We start from the raw sequence: 20,682 nt of genomic DNA on the forward strand, positions 1-20,682 counted from the left end.
GAAACATGAATTTTTGATAATATAAAAATCTTACTCTTAAATGCCGGTTCTAAGGTGTCCAATACCCTAAGGAGAGTTTTTGCATTCTAACAAACTAATGTGTACACAATAATATCCCATACATGACTTTGAGGTTTACTTTTTAATTTTTTAATTTTCGAGTGACCTAATCGGGGAAGTTGGAGTTATTATCTACATTAAAGAACCATTGGCATTCATTCAAGGCCTCCTCTTCAACTGTTTACAAACTCCAAACATTAATGACCCATGTCATATATCTCCTCTCACCGACTTTCATAATAATGAGTACCAAACTTGCCCTTTCGGCTTGGCTTTATAGCATGTCATGTCATGGAGAAGCCAAATTAATTTTATACTACGATTACGTGTTGTAGTTTTGTTTAGTTGGTGCTACATAAAGTACAGATGGTGTTGCGACAATGGCACCTTGGCAGTGTTAAAAGGCATACAATGAGTTGAGTTTTAAACAAAATGTGTTTGTTAAAAGTTCACATAGTACTTTGAAAGCATGAAATTGAAAGAGCCCATTTTTAATATGGGATAAAATCCAATTTTTTATTAAGAAGAATAGGGATAAGTACTTAGTCCAAGAAATAAAAGCTTAAGCTTTGTTAGTACCAAAGATAAGCGAACTTGGAAAGCACGTCATATGTAGGTAGGCAAAAACCTTCTATTTTGACGCTTAGAATTTCAAGTTTTGTCCCCCACTATATAACCACCTCAAACTCATTAAACATTTCACACACCAAGAGACGGAAAACGCACTCAACTTCGAGGGAAAGAGAGGGTTGAAGCCACTCTTGAATATTGAAGCTATGGTATCCTTTCACAAAGCGCTGCCCGAGAGCCCAAAAACGGAAGCTCCTGCAGAATTTGATGCTTCATCAAAGAAGAGAAAGTGGGAAGAGGCAATTACTGAAGAATTCTTCAAGGATCAAACTAATGCAGAGAAAAGGAAATCCATCTTTGATATTGACCTACACCTCGAGACACCATTATCTTCACATAAATGGCAACAATACCTCAATATTCAGGTATATATCATGTATGTATTTATATATATATATATATATATATAAAGGTGGCTTATGTGTTATTAGTTGTTCTCATGAGTTATTCTAATCTTTCATCTTCTTCTTGCAGTCAGGGCAGACACACTTGTCTAACACAAGGATGAATAGGAAAACACCAGACTCAAAGAAAAACCCTGAACCTGATCAACCTCAATCTTTTGGTCAAATGAGCTTAGACCTTGAGCTGAACTTGACATGTGAATCACTGAAGAAAAAAGAAGACAGCTATGACATAAATGAGAAGATCAATTCTGGTTCCTCTGGGAGTTTGGGTGAACGTGATCTATTGATTGGATCAAAAAAGTATAAAAAGGATTCATGTGTTTTAACTCGATCTCCATCATGGTTATCTTCTGAGGCAGAACACAAAGAGATGATTGCCAGAGTCTGTATGAGGTGCCACATGTTGGTAATGCTGTGCAAGTCATCACCTTCATGTCCTAACTGCAAATTCATGCACCCACCAGATCAGAACCCTTTTAAATTCTTTAAGAAAAGAAGGTGCAGCCTCTTGAGCTAATCAGGAGCTGTTACTGATTTGAAAATTCTCTGCTTTATAGCATTTAGCATGGCATGGCCCGAGCTTACGTTATCTTTTAATTCCCTCTTGAATAACCGAAGTTTCTTTATATTGTAGCTATGACTTCAAAACAAGGGATGGTATTTAATCTACCTCTACGTAGTTGTAATTTACCTGTTAGAATTAATGAGGTGACCGATAAGAAACTAACCTACTGTATCATAACCATATATCTATCTATATACATATGAGAGTGTTCTACTGTTCTTGATCATCCTGAATTTATTTATGTTGTTAGATGATAGTGGAATTTAGGTTTCAGTATTTGAAATTAAACAAGACCGTTTTCCCTTATGAGGCCTCTTAACTCTCAACATGTATCACCAAGTTGAAACAATTGGTCTGTGTATTGTGATTTTCTTTTCCAGAAATGAGAACTGACATTTCAACATGTTGCAGGGTTACTTGTCTTCAATCTTGTAAATTAAGTTTGCATTAATTTGTTGAATTAGATTATTAGTTTTCTCCTTTTGTATTATATATGTTAAGACGAAAAATTAGATACAGAACCAGAAGAGTCTCTACTTATTTTTCTTCTCTCTCTTGTTTTGGCCCCACGGAAGGATAGCTATTTTGTTGAGGCTCCATGGTAATATAGTTCTTATTCTTTTTGCACCCTGTCCAACAAAACAAATTAAAAGTTAATTGCATCATGTTAAAATAAGGACATAATTTCACTGAATGACAACTCCTGCAAGAAAAATGATGAGCGAAATATTGAGAAAATGTTTATGTAAATTCAAAGCATCTGCTAAAGTAATATCTAGATGAACAACAGCATAATGTACCGACTGGTAGATGTATTAAAAAAGGACAAAACATTGTTGCGATCTAGGTATCAATCCTACAAGTAATAAAATTATGTTTCCAACGAGAATTGATCTATCAAGCATTATTTTCACTGCTCAACCAAAGTTGGATCAATTGAAATAGTAAAACAGATGCAACAACTGTCAAATAATAATCAGTAAATATCTTTGTTGGTCGTCAACAAATTTCACGATGCCCGCTTTAGTCCTTAACAAATAAAAAGGTTCATTGTGATCCCTAAAAAATTCAAAATGAACCCATTTAGTTTGAAATCGTGGTTCCTCACAAATTCAAAAAAGATCCATATTAATTCCTAAAAAGACTAAAACGGGCCCATTTTGAATTTCGTAGGGACCACGATGGGCCTTTTTATTTGTTAAGGACTAAAGCGGAGATTATAAAATTTGTTGAGAACCAAAAATGGTATTTACTCAATAATAATTAAGAGCAAGAAATTGACTCGAATTTAAAGTTGAAATAAAGATCATGTAACGTCTGGCCGCTTCAAGAATCAATGACTATCCCCCCACACACTAACACAAGACTTTTCAGTGTGCTTTTTTCTCACTCGCACACTTTCCGGAAAAACTTCTCAGGAGGTCACCCATCCCAGGGTTAACATAGGTAGTACCAATTAATTCTTATAAGTTATCCCGAACTGTGCAGTCTTACACACTAACACAAGACTTTTCAGTGTGCTTTTTCCTCACTCGCACACTTCCCGAAAAAATTTCCCAGGAGGTCACCCATCCCAGAATTGCTCCAAGTCAAGCACGCTTAACTGTGGAGTTCTTCCGATCCGGGCTACCGAAAAGTAGATGCATCTTGTTAGCATAGGTAGTACCAATTAATTCTTATAAGCTATCCCGAACTGTGCAGTCTTATACCTGCACAACCTTTGAAATCCCTCTCTTTCGGGTGTCGATTCGATTCATTCATGCATGTAACCCCCCGCTGGAAGCCTGTCAGGAGCCGCTCCTTGTCCGTGCCTCTTTGCACCGGCGATCACTCCCCGCCCTCGTCAGCGCTCGGGATGTTACATGCCCACCAGCTTCCGCCTGGTTCGTCCTCGAACCACACCGTACTGGATGAGAGGCCCTGCTCTGATACCACTTGTAACGCTTGCCCACTTCAAGAAGCAATGACTATCCCCACACACTAACACAAGACTTTTCAGTGTGCTTTTTCCTCACTCGCACACTTCCCGAAAAAACTTCCCAGGAGGTCACCCATCCCAGAATTGCTCCAAGTCAAGCACGCTTAACTGTGGAGTTCTTCCAATCCGGGCTACCGAAAAGCAGATGCATCTTGTTAGTATAGGTAGTACCAATTAATTCTTATAAGCTATCCCAAACTATGCAGTTTTATACTTGCACAACCTTTGGAATCCCTCTCTTTCGGGTATCGATTCGATTCATTCATGCATGTAACCCCCCGCTGGAAGCCTGTCAGGAGCCGCTCCTTGTCCGTGCCTCTTTGCACCGGCGATCACTCCCGCCCTCATCAGCGCTCGGGATGTTACAGATCACAAACTGGATGAGCAGCTAGGGTTTCGATTTTTCCAATTTCATACTAATCAATCTACTATATCCCTCAAATAACATTCAAACTCATGTTGTTGAACAACTCATCACAAATCAATCAAAACATAATCCCTTGGTATTTCAATTTTTCGACTTATTAAGAATCCAATTCTTAGTAATTCCCCTTAGTGCAAGCTTTAAGAATGATTAATTAACACAATCATAGGTTCTATTAGTCTATCCTTAGATTAAACAAAACCTAACTGTAACATTCCCATCTCGAGCCGGTTCAATTAACATACATATGGTACAAACAGAAACAGCGGAAGACTTAACTTACAAAAATACGAGCTAACTTTTTTTTTTCTTTTTCATTCATCTTAATTCACATGATATCTCACATTGCATACTTCTCCTAATTTAATTTGTATTTGACGAAGACAAAAATCGGGCAGAGTAACCTCTGTAAATTGGACAACTGGGGATTTGCCAATCCCACTCTCAAAGGTTCCTGATAAACAGTTTATACCATATATGATTTCAGAAATACCAGATATCTATATAAGACTATATAACCATCCATGGGTGTATGCATAACTGGCTCCGTGCCACTATGTCTAACAACATACATATTTCAGCACATGCACAAATGTACATGCATCAAATATGAACACATGTACAAAACATATACAGACCATATATTTTATAATGGATCAAACATCATGATCCCAAAATGAATAGAACACTATACAACAGTACATATTCTTCAAAAATAACATCTATAATAAATAGTAGCGTCCAGCCACCCAGAACTCCATATCCTCATACTAGTACCTCTAGCCACGGGTAGTGTCTTTGTCCCGTGAGGGCTCTTCAATTAACTGTGTTCCTGAAATCATATCCCCAAACGGCGTTAGAGACAAATCTCTAGTAAGCTCCAGGTTTATGGAAAAACTCTCCATACCCTGGGCTCACTTCCTGCATGAGAGTCAGATACATAATATACAAAACATCATATAAGCAAATATCATAGCTGTTAAGCATATACACATATCTTATCAAAGATGCATGCAGTATTTCCCAAGGGAGGACCCCAAGCGAAAATCATCGCACGTAACAAATATCGTAACTAAACTAAGCATATATACATATCTTATCAGAGATGCACGTAGTATTTCCCAAGAGAGGACTTCAAGCGGAACGCACATAGATTCATTTACGAAAATCATCCCAATAATCACATCAGAACAAAGCCTATCATATCAAAGATGTACATAGTCATTCCCGATGGAGGACCCCAAGCGAAAAGTGGATATCGTAAAATGGACTAATTTAGTTAAAATCGTGGTCCTTCATAAATCATTCCCGAGGGAGGACCCTAAGAAATTCAAAATGGACCAATTTAGTTAAAATCGTGGTCCCTCATAAATTCAAAAAAGACCCACATTAGTCTCTCAGAAGGACTAAAATGAGTTCACTTTGAATTTCTTAGGGATCACGAATAGCTTTTTTATTTGCTAGAGACTAAGGTGGGTATTGTAAAATTTGCTGAGGACCGAAAAAAATATTTACTCAATTTTTTTACCAGCAAATGAGAAAAAAAGGACTCAATTAATATTTGTCGGGTCAAGATCATTTTACATCAGTGTAAGTTACACTCTCAATCTTATCCGTTGATTCTATTTATATCTAACCGCTCAAATTTTTTTAAAATGTGAGTCATTGAATACAAGTGGATCAATAGTTAAAATTAAGGGTAAGACTTCTAACTCTTACAAAGAATATCCTACCCGTATTTGTCATTTTGATTACGCGCGCCAAAGAAAGGAACGAAAACCTCGTGGCAGATTTCGCTATTCAAAATCAACGGCTGCTGTTTCAGTTGGTTGCGAACACACACACAGAGAGAGAGAGAGAGAGAGAGAGAGAGATGGAAAAGGAAGAGAAGAACGTGAAATCGCAAATGGCACTGCGTCGTTGTGCAAAAGCAGCGTTGGTCCTGTATGGCTTGAAATCTACCAACTCTGGAGACGAGGTCCTTTCTCTGAACGCTAAACCCAAACACACACACTCTCTCTCTCTCTCTGTGTGTGTGTTTTTTTTCTCTGATTCGCGCCCTTTTTTGTTTCAGGAGAAATGGAGGAGAGAAATCGAAGACCTGAGGATCCAATTGCTGAAGGAGCGTTTGAAGAACAGGAAGATAAGGCTCTGCGCCTTTGTGGAGCTACTTGTTCAGCTCCTCCTGTTGCTCTCTCTTTGGACCTTCTTCTTGCTCTTCCTCCTTAAACCTCGTTGATCCCTGTCTCCACTTTTTGCCTTTCCCTTTAGCCTTCATTAGGGGAATGGAAGAACATAAATTTTGATCAAGTATTGACCATTGACTAGGATCGTTGGAAGCCAGGTACACTGGCATTTTGACATCATCAAAATTATTTGCTATGTTTTGGTTGAAATATTTGTAAATTGTCTTTGGTTAACATGCTGATGTTGCTTTGACCCATGACTCATTGAATAGAACTTCTCTTATATCTATCAGTATTAAGCCCTAAGTAGTTGAAAATGAATTTACCTCTACCACGTAAGAAGCATACACCATAATGTGATACCCTTAGCATTTTCCCTTTATTATTATTTCTCAAGAAATGAAGCCAAGTATGCTAGATTGAGGATAAGGTGTAAGTCGAGGCTCCCTTGTTATAGTTAAAGTTTGCAAGCTACGTGTATTTCATTAGAAAGCTAAGAAATGGAACTATTTGGGGTAAATTGTTTTATAATTTTTACATACCTGGTCTAGGTACCATTTTTCCATTGAAAACTGGTTGGCTTGTGCAGAAATTGCCTCCTGACAGCCTGAGTTTCAAGCTGCAGAACTTGGGTTATAGTAGTCCATTTGACCTAATTCCAGTGGCATCTAAATGCGAAGAGTTGTTTATGTAAAGAACCAATTCAACCCAAAAGCTTAACCTGTTAGATGAGGTTACATTAATGGTCCTATATTTCTCTAACAGTTTCTTTGCACGGTAAAAAGTTCAAGAGTTTAGGAGATCCGAGAAAACCTAATTCGTATCATGATAAAGTCTATGTTTCATAGCAAGGCATTTATCTTCACAGCATATGAATATCTTAAGTCATCTATTTTTTTGTATAAGGTACAATGAGCGCATAAATATAAGATGGGTATTTTATTTGAGTGTCAGAGGCTTGTATGACTCTCTGATTCCTTTGGAAGGTTGTTTTAACAGTAGCTCAAAATGGGATACCACTTATTCGCCATGAGGATTCAAAAGTGCCCCTTTATCTAGTAGATCTCTTGGTATTTTCTTAAATATAATAAGATGGATCCCTTCAACTTATTTTGATTGAGGGATCTGGTAGTGAGACTAAAGTTGACTTCCTACTTTCTATTATTTGGGACTCTTAAGTTGGAAATAGCTTCGTGGGAATATAGCTTCCAAATTATTCAAGGAATTCTTCTGTGTATCAAGGCTGGATTTGTTAGCAAGAAAACACTATCACTACTAGGCCAGGGAGCTACTGATCAAACTTTGGAGCACTGCCCCTAGGACTTTCGATACCCTTTTTTGGAGTTATGTGAAACTTAGGCTTATATGAATCGATTGTAGGAAAATTAAACACATATTTTCAATTTATATGTAGAATGAAGTGAAGGAAAACACTTAACTATCAAAATCAGTAGGAGCTCACTAATATAATTTCTCCATGCCTCTCATGCAGTATATATATATATATATATATATATATATAAGATTTTTACATTAGCTGCCCTAACATGAGTTTCCTGTCCCTTAAGTAACCACAACAGCAGCAACGCTTTTTACATGCCATATAAGTTTATACAGAGACATCAGTTGGTACTATACAGTATTATTGACTGATATATGAAGCAAAAGAACAAAGCCCCACAAAATCCCCATTCGGTATAACATAGTAACTGCAATTTCCACAATACCACTGGATTCTTTCCTTCAACATGAGAAACTACAATAATGAGATTGGTACCTCAGCATGCAAATAAGCATATCAAATCATCGATAAAACTTAAATTCACAGCATATGAAGTTATTTGACCATTTGTTCCAATTAATCACAGAAACAGTTCCACATTCAATCCTAGCAAACCTTTGAAATGCAATTTCTGGCCTGACTAGGTTAAGAACTCTTGTCAGAGTTTGTCTTTTCCTCTCTTTTTTGTTTGGAGATATTTCAATTGGTTTATTGCTTCGCGACTAATCCAATTCTGAGTTGGTCTCGGGATAAAGGCTTTAAACCCCTTCTAAAGACTGGAAATAATCAAACGCATGCTCTCACCTCACCTGTTCAATTTCGTGGCGCCAAATGTGCTACAATCATTTTTCTCTTTGTGTTGACTTATGGTTGCATACTGACACTGGCACTGGTCTGGTTTCAGAAAAGAAAAAAATAATTGTCTGAACCAATTAACTAAACTTGAGTTGGATTGAATTGGGTTTGTCAAAAAAAATTTAACTAACTCGAACAGAGGTAATCTGATAAAAAATTTTAACTAAAAATGATGTGGCCTTGTTAGTAATCATATGTTTCATAGATTTTTTGGACTACACTAAATATTTATGAAATAATAATTTTTCTTTTACTTTCTTCCTAATTTTTGGCCTTGCATAACTCGAGAGCTATTAGTTGAATAATTAAACTTATATATTCCTTATTCAACTAATAGCTCTCGAGTAGTCGAGTTATGCATTTAATTATTTGTATTTGAATATTTACTAGCTCTATAATAATTACACTTTACCCCCATCTTAATATCTTAATTGTTTGTACTAAAAAAATGTCTTAATTGTAATCCTATATAGATCTCAGCCTATAAGATGAGAAAAAGAAATTCTATTTTTTAAAAAAATGCAAAGGTAGCTATCCTCACAAAGTTTGCGATAGGATTTTCCTTATTTCTAGGGATGACAATTCATGTTGCAGTATCTAGTTCTATTGTGTTGGGTTGAGGTATAACACAAATACAAATATACTCAATCCAAGTGCGACGTGAATAAATATTTGTGTCAAAAACTCAAACATGACTCGTTAGGTAGGTTAACAGTACATGGCACACAAATAATTTGTTTCACAAAATAATGTGTGTTATCCACACTAACATAATATATTTATTATGTGAGTTCACACGATATAACATGATCTATTTATAATGAAAATTAAGTGAATAACCTTAAACTAATAAGTAACGGTGAGGCAAAATTTGTAAGGGAAATAAAAATATAATGTTCCAGGACCAAAAATGGTTGAAATGTCTATCAATATGAAGAATTGGTTAAAATATTATTTGACCAAGGAATATGAGACTTTGCTGAAACAATTATCGCCACAGATATCTTGCCAAGTAGATATATAATAACAACTAAAAAATTTATGAGTGGATCCTCTTATGTTAAAAAAAACATGATATGATTATGCGAGAAATTATAACTATATAAAAAGGGATCAATGAAAATAAAAAAAAATAAAAAAAATATTGAAATAGATAATTACAAAATCATTATCATTAATTTATTTTTTTATTGTTATTTTTGATATGATGATATCATATTTTTTTTAATAGGAGAGAATTTATTTCTAAATCTTCTCTTTCAAGTTGCTAAGATAATTATTTAGAAGCTTCAAAATTAAAATAAAATTTAAGAAGCCCAACCAAAACCCCTTTGAACGCGATGTTCCCGTTGGATTTTAGTGAAAAATAAAGAGATCGCTGAATCTTAAACAAACAGGTTTTAACTCATCGCAATTCATTGACGTGCATTGTTCATTGAAGTTCGAAAAGCCCTGTTTTGCAATATTTTATTTTAATATTAGCGTCGAATCAAATCGATGACTATTCTTAGAATATAACTTCTATACAATCAATCGCTAAAGGCAGAGAAATGATTATCACTAATAAAAATTTAAATTAATAAAAACAATTTATATAACACATCATTTGTCGGTTCAGATAATCAGAAATCATATGGGCCATATGTGTCAATTATAGAAATCACTCTTTTAAAAATAAAAATAAAAAAATCACATGGCTGCGAAGCCCGATTTGCACAAGTGGCACAATATTGTTGCACTTTAAACAGTGTCATAATCAACAGTAGAACAAGAAAATGTATGGGAAAGGCAGTAGGCTGATATTTTGTTTCGAAATTGACCCCAAACTGGTCAAAACTCAAAAAAAATCCGATAAACCACTTCAATCATAGTTGGGGGTAAATGATAAAGCTATCCGTTTTGAATTCGTTTTTAAAATATAATATTTACAAACCAAAGCAGTACAATTCACATTCATGTTCCACATCATGAAAAAAATTTCGTAATGTGACATTTTATTTACAAAAACATCCACACACAAGCCATTCAGTGGAGACAGGTTATGTACTGCAACCCATCAAACTGCTGCAATTCTATGTATTAACAAATTAGAGGGGGAGCTAGATTCTAATCGAGTCCCTTGCGTACACCAACTGCTTGCTATTATTCTGTCGCCAGCAGCTGTAGATCAAAACCAACAGAAATAAAATTTCTTCCAGCTTGATGCTTTCAATCTCCAATTCATTTTCAGTCCCATTTGCATCAATAAATATGGAAAGTACAAGAAGCCAAAGATGAATCAGTCAATGGGCACAAACTAGAGATATTAATTGCTAGGTTGTAACCTCAAGTCCCCACTCTCAACACTACAGTGAGTATCTATCACATACACATACATGCACTCAAAGAGAGAGAAAGACGGGAGAAGGGGATATGATTGGGATTGGTATAAAGTTTCCGCTTGAATCTCAAATATGAAAAATAAAAGAAAGTTTCAACTAGTTTGTACACCAAAGAAAGGAGGCCGAACCCATAAACATTGGCCAAGGGTAGCTATTGCCAGTCAGATATACGCATCCAGAGGAAGAAATAAAAATTGGAGTACTACAAAATCCAGGGATAGATGTCTTGTCCTAGTAAACTTCGGAGTTAGGATAAACAAATAATTTACTTCAACCATGCTTCCCTTAATTCCTCCTCAATCTAAACGAGGAATGGGCAACCTTTAAAAAAAAAAAAAAAAAAAAAACTGTCTGTCCTGTACTATCTGAGATGAGCACAAGATCTAAATTTTTTGTATTCAGACCAATAATCCAATCACAAAAATATTCTGAATTCCAGTATTCCCAAAAGCTGATCCTATATAACTAGTTGGCAACAATCAAACATACACGATCCAAAGAAACAGAAGCTATACAATTAGACCATAGATTGTAAAAGCCACAAGGGTTATCCTATATCTTAAAACCAAATCAATTTTTCACTGGGTTGTACAAGAACCAACCAGGTGAAAAATCTGCTCTATAATATATTTAAGGTGTATGTGTATCACAATTACCAAAGCAAGAGACAAAAAGTATTAACATGGAAGTCATGAAATCCATTAACAATCCTAAGAACTATGATAACGTTGCTAAAGTTTCAACTTAGTTTGGCTATTTTTCTAGTCCAATAAAAGTATAAAACTCTATCTTCATTTATAACTTGTAAGTCACAATTGCATTCACGAAACTAGCAGTCCATGCCCAATGGAAAATCAGGTTGCAGTCACCAAGGAAAACAGAGACAGTGACTCAAGAAGACTACACATTTTTAATGGATAGTTAACTATTAATGTATTACCTAATTTTCCATATCTGAACATTTGATGAAGCTGTGATTTGTGCAGAATGCAACACAAATACACAATTGCTCCTAGAAAATCAGACTTAAAAAATATATCTTGTGATGCCGCAGAGACACTGTCATCAAACATCCAATAGCTTTCTAGGTTTTTTGCAGATGGAGGTATAACAGAAAAGAAACAAAAGTGAACCAACCAAGCTTCAGATGACAAAGGTTGAAATTACTCAAATACTGTTTTCCAAAAAAAAATAAAAAAATACTCAAATACAAGCTTCAAGGTATTTATTCCCTGGCAGTGGCGATGGCTGAGAGTCTAAGACACCAAATTATAGAATTCCAGGGATCAATTATTAGTCAGTATTAGCATGGAGTCTATCTTAATTTAAGCTTGTGATTAAAACTGTACATCACTGAGACAGAATTAGAAGTTATGGAAGGGTTTCGGTATTTTTATTATGGCATTTAGCAGGAGGAAGAATCATGTTTCAAAGGAAATAAAATTCATGATTACAGTTATTTGATTGTAAATACCTCTAATCAAATGCATAGGGATCATCTGCATATGGATTCAGAGACCCTTCTGAAAACAAATCACCAATATTTGAAGGATGAGGATGACCTCCTTCCTTCATACTCTGCATTAATGATATGTTAAAAGAAAGTAGAATTGGATTAAATGAAAACAACCTTTAAACTTATAAGATCATATTAGCTCCTAACCATTGTCACTTCTGGTACCATCAGCATAGTGTAATAATAAAGATGAAAATGTTTATGTTTGAGAGAATAAAATAAATTATCCTCTAATAATTCACCCAAATACATGAGAGCTTTGCACCTTGATATTTTAAAGTGATGATGCAAAGAACAAGCTCTACATGACATCCCAATAGAATGGAAATTTCAGTTGAGTTGGTTACCTTGACAACACTTCCAGGAGTATTTGCTTTCGGTGTATTTATTTTACGTTTTCTTGGGTCCTGATAAAGACAAGAAATTCAATATTCACAGGCACGTAAGAAATCTGCATTTGGAAGCCAAACCATCTGTTGTGGTCATGTAGTTCATGTGTACATCTATAGGGTTAATAGAGTTTAGAGACAAAGAGATACATGCCTCAAACATGACAGTACTTCTTGTTTTCCTTTTCTTTGTAATTGTTCTTCCATTAGAAGTCTCAACTTCGTATTCATGGCGAGTTACCTGCCCATTGAGTTAAGGAGCTAAGGCAATTACCAAATATCATGGGTTATTTACTTCTATTATTCTTTCAGGCCACCAATTAAAAGCCCTAAAATATATATCATTTGCTATGCAATTGCTGCAATATAAGGGTCCTTCCTCTTGGCAATAAGTTCATAGAAGAGTAAGCCACCTTTCTATGATGCTTAGGAATGCTCATAGCACTTCCTGTTTTTACATTCTCCACTTTCTTCAACAACTTTGGCACTGGTGTTTGTGTTACTTCAATGTAAGGAGAGTCCTATGAAGAGGAGGGAAAGACCAACGAAGCTAGGTGACTTGGTGAGAACAATATTAAAATGTTATCGAGAAGGAGAGTAAAATTTCTTTCTTTCGATTTCCATTCTTACTAGGTCATGCTGACTTCTTTTGCCACCGCAAGAACTCCTCCTCTTAATTGATGAAACGGAGTAATCCTATCACATGAAAATATCAATATGCTAATTTTTCAAATTCAAATGAAATTCATTAGAAAGATTGAGGTTGATTAAATTTGCTCAAATGACTTTTGGCTAATGTATTCTAACACCTATCTCCCGGATTATCATCATATCCATATGTTCATCACTTTTGCCATTAAAGGAAATTGCTTAGGTCTCTCAATCACTCACAACCCATCATTTCAGGAGGAATTTTAAGCATATAGGCATATGAAACCAATAAGTAGCAAGTGTGGTTACTTTCTATAGCAGTCATCTTGAAGATACTTAGGAGCTTGAAACAACACATGATTACAGCAACCAATACCATAACATAACAAATGAAATACACAACTTACAATCAAACCAATATCTATAATCTTAAGAAAATCACTGCAATATATATGCTGCAATGTGAAGCCTTTGGAACTCTAATTTAAACCTTCCATGTTATATGCAAAATCATCATAAAAATCTTTTCACTTAATTTTCAAAACAGCTGCCAGAAATTGTGCCAACCAACTCTATCTAATAGCATGCCAGTATATAGTCATTACAAAATATTTATGCTATCAGTAACCAGATTATGCCTTTTTTATAATTGACAATATTACCATGAAGAAAATACATTGAAGTCCACAACCACAACTGATAGGATTGCGTTGAAAGAATATAAAAGAAGCAATTTTAGGTTATAATATTACACAAGCAATGTCTTCTGATTTGCCCAACTGTGCCTAACAAAAGATAAATCTAAAATGTCAAACCACAGTTATTCCTACAATTTTTGAGAACCTTCTAAGGTAAGACTTCACTTTACTGCAGAAAGTAGCATGACCTAATGTGAATGTAATACAAAATTACCATACTTGATTTTCTACAGTCAGTGAAGCAATATATACCCTTTACACAAATATAGCTAATAGCAATTAATATGAACTCAGAAACTATAAAAGCGCATGATTGATTTGAATATTCAATTTAGCTTAACTATTACTTATAGGTTGGAAAACAAGCATATCTTATAAAATATACCAACAATCTGACAAACATATATATTTGAATCCAAACATGCAAATTAAGTAATATGACATATATGAGATTAGAGAAAGACACAGACAAAGAGCTCGGTAACACAACTCAACCTGTTTTGAATTCACTTCTTGGTTCTCTTTTGGCTTGTCACTCATCACTTTCCACTGCAACTGTAACAAAGCCCTTTGCCTGTCTTCCTGCAATACATTCCAAAAAAAGCTTGAAAGTTATGTGATAAAATTAATTTGATATATCAGGTATTCCATACTTTGGATTTCTGGACATGCAACTCCTCTTCCAGCTTTTGACACTCATCTTCAAGTTCACACCTCAGTGCTTTAATCTGAACTTCATGTTCACCCTTCAGAGACGCTGTTTTCTACATATAATCAAGGTATCATCAGGTGAAGTAATTTCATATACAAATCATTGCTTAGACCTAAGAGTGTGTATGTGTGTGTGTGTTGCACCTCTCTCAGCTCATTTTCAGCTTGCAGTTGGGTACGCTTTAGCTGTTCACTGTGTTCAGTTATCAGGCTTAGTTGCCTCTTGTCATGCTCCTGCTGTATTTGAGTAACCTGTAAATTGAGCAGGAAATCAACGGACCTAGTGACTGGGAGTTTTTTAACTTAATGTTCCGCAAATTTCGTAAAAAGAAAAGCAGTGATGCAATAACATTCTCACAACTCACAAGAGTACGACCAAAAAAAGAGTATAGGACTATAATAGTTAAAGACAAACTTCAATGTAATTAGATCAATCTAAATTATCACTTGAAAATTTTGATATATTTATATAACTGACTGGATAGAGTAATTACTAATCACAAAGTAACTGAATTTTCAAAAGCAAGGATTATTTGAAGAAAATATTGCATAAAGTAATTAAAAATTCTACTAAAGACAAATCAGACCGCTTACAATTCTATGAAATAGAAGATGCAATCTTTCAAATTCAAGTCTTTTTAATGCATACCAGCCCAGTGTGTTCCTCCTGAATGCGCATTAACTCCTGCCTTGATTCTTCTTTGCATTCTGCAAGTTTTTGCTCACACCGTCCCTCAATTTCTGCAATAGCCTTGTCAGCCTGAAGGTTCAAATCGGTCAGAAATGTGTTGATGGAGATTATGTGCTACAAAGGCTAACATATCATATCAAACCTTGTCCTTTTCCATGTTGACAATTTCCATCTTCTCCAGCTCATATTTCCTCTTAATTTCATTAATTGCCTGCTCAAATACTGCAATTGTTATGTGAAGTTATTGCATAATACATCAAGCACCTGCAGTAGGTAACCAGTTATATATAACACCTGATCATTTCTAAGAGATATTTCTTTCAAATTCCTTGATAATTCCAACTGCTTATTCTCAAGCATTTGATCATATTGCTTTCTAGCTTCTGAAAGTTTACTTTCAGCAGCAGTCAATAATGATTGATTCTGCAAAGGCATGCAAAAAACTTAAATAGCACACAAAACCAATTAGGAATTTGCAGTATGCACTATATGCTTGCTCCAAAACCTTTGTGATCTGATCTTCCAGCTTCTTCTCCTGTTCCTTAAACTGCAAAATACACTGTTCTTTTTCCTCTGAGAGATTATGAAGCAGGCTGACTTCTTTATCAAGAGAATCTACATGTTGCTCTAGTTTCATTTTCTCCTTTTGCAAAGTTTCTATTTCCTCTGATTTCATCAGTATCTCTGCCTGCAGTGTTTCCTTATTTTCTTTGCTTTCAGTCTCTAATGCTGCAACTTTCAGCAATAAACCTTGCTGAAAAGCATTAGATACCATGATAAGGAACATGACAATGTATGTTAATAGGAAATTAAATAAAGCAAATTAACTGTCATACCATTTGATTCTCCGATGACCTAGAACTTTCTAACAGAATTCCAGCTTTCTCCTCTAATTTGGAAATTAAGTCCTCTGCTTCTGTCTTTTTTGAGATTAATGTTTCAGCTTCTGACTCTAAACTCTGAATTCTCTCAGCTGCTAATCGACATTCCTCTGTATGCTGCGTTACAGCAGACTCTAGGACTTTTTGAAGTTCATTCACTCTATTGCTTAACTCATAATTTATCATTTGAGTTGCATCCTTTTCTGATGCCAAGATCAAGAATTTATTGTTAAGCTCACCATACTGGTTTTGAGCATGCTTAGAGAAAGCTTCTCTCTCCTGCTGGACCAACTTGAAGCAAGAATCATAAAGAGATTTCATTTCATCAAACTTGCTCAAGAGGTTCAAGCTTTCTTTGTCTAAATTTAGCAAATGTGCAGCCAACACCTGAAGTAATCCTTCAAGATCTTTGATTTCCCTAAGTGACGTGTCAAGTTTTCCAGTAAGCTCAGCATTACACAATTGAAGATCACTCTTTTCCATCTCCAATTTCTCATGACTGATTATGTGATGCATAATTTCATCTTCTTTGACTTTTAACTGAAGATGAACCTCTCCCAACTTTGAGTTCAAACTCTCTGTGGCCAATCTACTAGATGTTAACATTCCTTCTAAATTCTTTATCATATTATCTGCAAGAAAAAGTGTGTTCCATAAAACAATTCAAATTAGTAGTAAGTTGAGGATACTGGTTATTCAGTCAAATATTTGTAAAGTCAAGTTCTGGTGTCAATGAGCGTGACATGAGAGGAAAGACATTAAGTGTTATCTTAGTCCATAACATTTATTATATGTCTAGAACCCCTAAGTAGACAATCTTCCATAAATCAAAATAAGGTTATTTGAAACATCTTTCTGAGTATCCTCTTAGTGAAACTGAAGCTGCAGTTACTTTTACATCTCTGTTGTTAAGGAATATAACAGTATTAAGTAACCGGGAAACTCTTATATGTAAGTAATTAGTTACCTGTCATAAACCTGAAGCAAAGAACATATGTCTTACATAGTCATAGTATCAGTATAAATATAGGTATAGGGCCAACTTATTTTTCCTTAATCTGGTCTAGCTTTTATATGGGTTCATCAACTTCCTGCCCAATTAGTTTGAGATAAAAGTAATATTGATGATGATTCTCTCTGTCTCAGATATATTCTGTTGGATGCATAGGCAATTAATGACTCTTTTGTGGCTTTGCAGTGCCATTCTGAACTGGATGTGCATGAAAAAATCAACAGATATTGTGATATTGTTTCATGTGAGAAATCCTTTAGATTTTGGTAAACAGAGGGCCAACTCGACTTGTATGAAAATTACCCAAATATTTTCTTTGACGTTTTTTATGGTATAGATTGCATCCAAGCTGTGGTTTGGTTTTGGCTGCCTTTTGTCATGCATTTCACGCAGTCTTGGGGATATATGTATTTTGCCGTTAGTATTGAGCTAGTTTTTACCTTAGGTTGGTACATTTTTTCTTACTGTTCTCTCTACCTATTGGTTTGTGCCTTTATGAGCTTTTGGTAATAAATGGTTGCATCTGATGAGTACAATTTGATGTCATGTGCTTGCTATCTCATTTTTCAGTGCAACCATAGAGTGAAGGCCCAAACATCAGAAGGTGTCACTGATTACATATGTTTGTTATAGATTTGCCAATATGCAATTAAAATGAAAGTATGACCCTAGTGGACCAAAAATGTTATTTTATGATCACCCTGATCTGAAACTATTATGTCATTCATTCCTACATTCTTTGAGATAAAACGTTCAGCACATGCCATATAAATTCTCAGCAATTGTCATTTGCAACTTAATTCTCACCCTTCTCTTGTATAACATTGGCAGCTCTGCTCTGTTCATCTCTGTGACAATTCTCCCTTTCTTCTGTAGCAAATTTTAGCTCCTGGAGCTCAGTATCACCTATAATAAGGGTAACAGTATATTACACATCGGAACATCACAAATATAACACATCAAACTACTCTACGTTTCAAACCAACTTTTTCACCCAAGTTTCGAACTAGCAAAAAGAACTTACGAGTTCTAATTGTTTCCTCTGCAGAACCTAGCTTCAAAGACAAACCATCCATCTGTTTATTCAAGCTATCAAGAGCTTCTGAACTTGCCAACAGTTTATTTTCCAACGTTTCCTTATCTTTCTCGGCTATATCAGCAAGAAAAAACAATTGGCTACTTAACGGGGGAAAAAGGAAGGAAAAAAAATAAAAAACACAAGGAAATTGAATATTCATTATACCATCCTGAACTAGACAAGCCAACTGCTGTAAAGTCTCAGTAAGTTGATCGCACAAAGTCTTAGTCGATGAGAACTTAGATTCCAGTCCCTTCCAGAGTTTCTCATCTTCCTTCTGCTTGACCTTGAGCTTCGCATTTTCGTTAAAGGCATTCTGCAATTTTTCTTCCAATGCGTGGATATGCTCCAGCGATTTCTTAAGCTTAGTATTCTGCTCAGGAACAGCAAGAAAGTAACAAAATTTCAATAGATAAGCGAAACGAAACCCTAGTACCGTGCATTTTAACGTGCGTGCATTCCTCGCCTTACAGCACACGTACAATCGCAAAGAAAAATCTTATCATACCGCAATTTCAAGATCAGTCTTCACCGAAGCTTGCTCTTTCACCAATTTCTCTGCACAGGAAGAAATCAACGACGCATGGCCACATTACGATCAGGATCTTCGTCCCGGAGAATAAAAGAAAATAAGGAAATTGAAGCGAAATTCAGATCAAAACCTGCGGTGAGCTTCAAATTCGCAAAACTCCCCGGTGAAGTGGAATCTGCGGAAGGACGCGAAGAGAGCGATGATAGTGGTTTGGCAGTTCCCGATACCGAACCGTACAACGATTTGAATTGATCCAAGCTCTTAGAGATTGGGAATCCTAGCTTCTGCATTGCAAAGATCGAAATCAAAAACGAAATAGAACCCTAGAAACCTGAATACTATTTGAACGTTTCTCTTCTCCCCACGTTACTCTGCTCTCACTCTGCATGGGACTAAGTGTACTTGAAATGTAGTTGGGCGCGCGGCCTTTATACTCCCGCGCGAGCATCACCTTACGCCGTTGCGATAGACCGTTAAATTTGCCGTTTTGATACACTTTAATCTATTTTAATATGAACAAACCTCTTCGGGACAATTTATTTATTTATTTCTTTGTGAATCTTAGTGTCACCACTAGTTAATTTTAAATTCTTACTACTGTGTTTGAAACTTTAAAAGATAAAATGAAAATTTCAAATGAAATCTCAAAATTTATAGTACTAGTGTTCAAAACTTTATTTAATCTTTTAAAATTTTAAATTGTTAGTGATATTTGAGTGATGTAGAAAGAGGGAAAATGACATTAGGAGACTTGTTTATAGTTGCTTACCAATATTTAGAGGTACATTATAGTATGGTTAATTTCATCTGTCAAGGAATTATCATATTATCAAGTATGATAAAAGCCTCATATATCATATTATCAAGTATGTTTTCAATTTTGTACCAAAAGCTTGTTAATTATACTAGTTGTTTAATTAAGCATTTGAGTGATTTGTCTTTGTTTTGTAGGCAAAATTATACTACTGAGGATTTTTTGAGAAAGATTTTTCAACTAAAAACATATTTGATAAGTTTTAGTTCAGTTAAATGCGTCAAAGAAAATGACAGGAATAGTCACATCAGATATTGTTACAAAATCACTGATTCAGGTCAGATTTTGGAGACAGTCCCGTAAAAGTAGTTGACGGAACTCAGTCTCATTTGGGACATTGACGACACTCTATGTCAGTCCCGTCAATTAAAACAACAATCTCGTCAAACACTCTGATGGGTATCTTAAATCCAAATTATTTAAATATTCTTGATGTCTCATATTTTATGAATTTTAATTATCATTTCATTTATGTTTTTATTTTATTTTATTTTCAAAATAAAAACAATATTCTATGTTTTTATTTTACGTTCTATTCATTAATATTTAAGTAATTTGGATTTAAGATACCCGTCAAAGAGTTTGATGGGATTGGTGTTTTAATTGACGGAATTGACATAGAGTGTCGTCAATATCCCAAACGAGACTGAGTCCCGTCAACTACTTCTACGGGACTACCTTCAAAATCCGGCGTAGACCAGTGGTCTCGTAACAATATCTGTAATTTTCTTTAACCCTTTTGACTGCATTAATCTGATAAAACTTATCAAATATGCTTTTAGTTGAAAAATCTTTCTCAAAAAATCCACGGTACCTTTGTCTTGTTTTGTACGTCTTTTGTCATATTACTTTCACAAAGTTGAACTAGTGATAAAGGTGTCCACGATTCAATTTGATTTTAAATATCGAACTAACCCAAATTAGAAAAGTCATTCAATTTA

At 35.1% G+C, this 20,682-nt stretch overlaps 2 protein-coding genes across 2 annotated transcripts; one reads left to right on the plus strand and one right to left on the minus strand.

Annotated features, from left to right (window-relative positions):
• The first annotated feature begins 649 nt into the window (after positions 1–649).
• On the plus strand, positions 650–2,050 carry LOC133285321 (uncharacterized). The gene is made up of 2 exons (XM_061482538.1): positions 650–1,055; positions 1,165–2,050. Exons 1-2 carry the CDS (start codon positions 837–839, stop codon positions 1,612–1,614), a joined length of 669 nt encoding a protein of 222 aa, XP_061338522.1. The 5' UTR covers positions 650–836; the 3' UTR covers positions 1,615–2,050.
• Positions 2,051–11,708: 9,658 nt separating this feature from the next.
• LOC133285312 (synaptonemal complex protein 1-like) lies at positions 11,709–19,217 on the minus strand. The gene is made up of 19 exons (XM_061482532.1): positions 19,058–19,217; positions 18,904–18,953; positions 18,561–18,768; positions 18,342–18,467; positions 18,125–18,223; positions 16,261–16,937; positions 15,930–16,178; positions 15,719–15,847; positions 15,567–15,635; positions 15,383–15,493; positions 14,878–14,985; positions 14,676–14,786; positions 14,518–14,604; positions 13,282–13,369; positions 13,087–13,196; positions 12,828–12,914; positions 12,632–12,691; positions 12,243–12,346; positions 11,709–11,852 (listed from the first exon to the last, which is right to left on the minus strand). Exons 1-18 carry the CDS (start codon positions 19,215–19,217, stop codon positions 12,245–12,247), a joined length of 2,631 nt encoding a protein of 876 aa, XP_061338516.1. The 3' UTR covers positions 11,709–11,852; positions 12,243–12,244.
• Between the last annotated feature and the right edge of the window lie 1,465 nt (positions 19,218–20,682).

The sequence above is a fragment of the Gastrolobium bilobum genome, unplaced genomic scaffold, assembly GCF_033153095.1.
Source record: "Gastrolobium bilobum isolate Gb01-03AN ecotype WA unplaced genomic scaffold, APGP_CSIRO_Gbil_v1 utg2490, whole genome shotgun sequence".
NCBI classification, from domain to species: Eukaryota; Viridiplantae; Streptophyta; class Magnoliopsida; order Fabales; family Fabaceae; genus Gastrolobium; species Gastrolobium bilobum.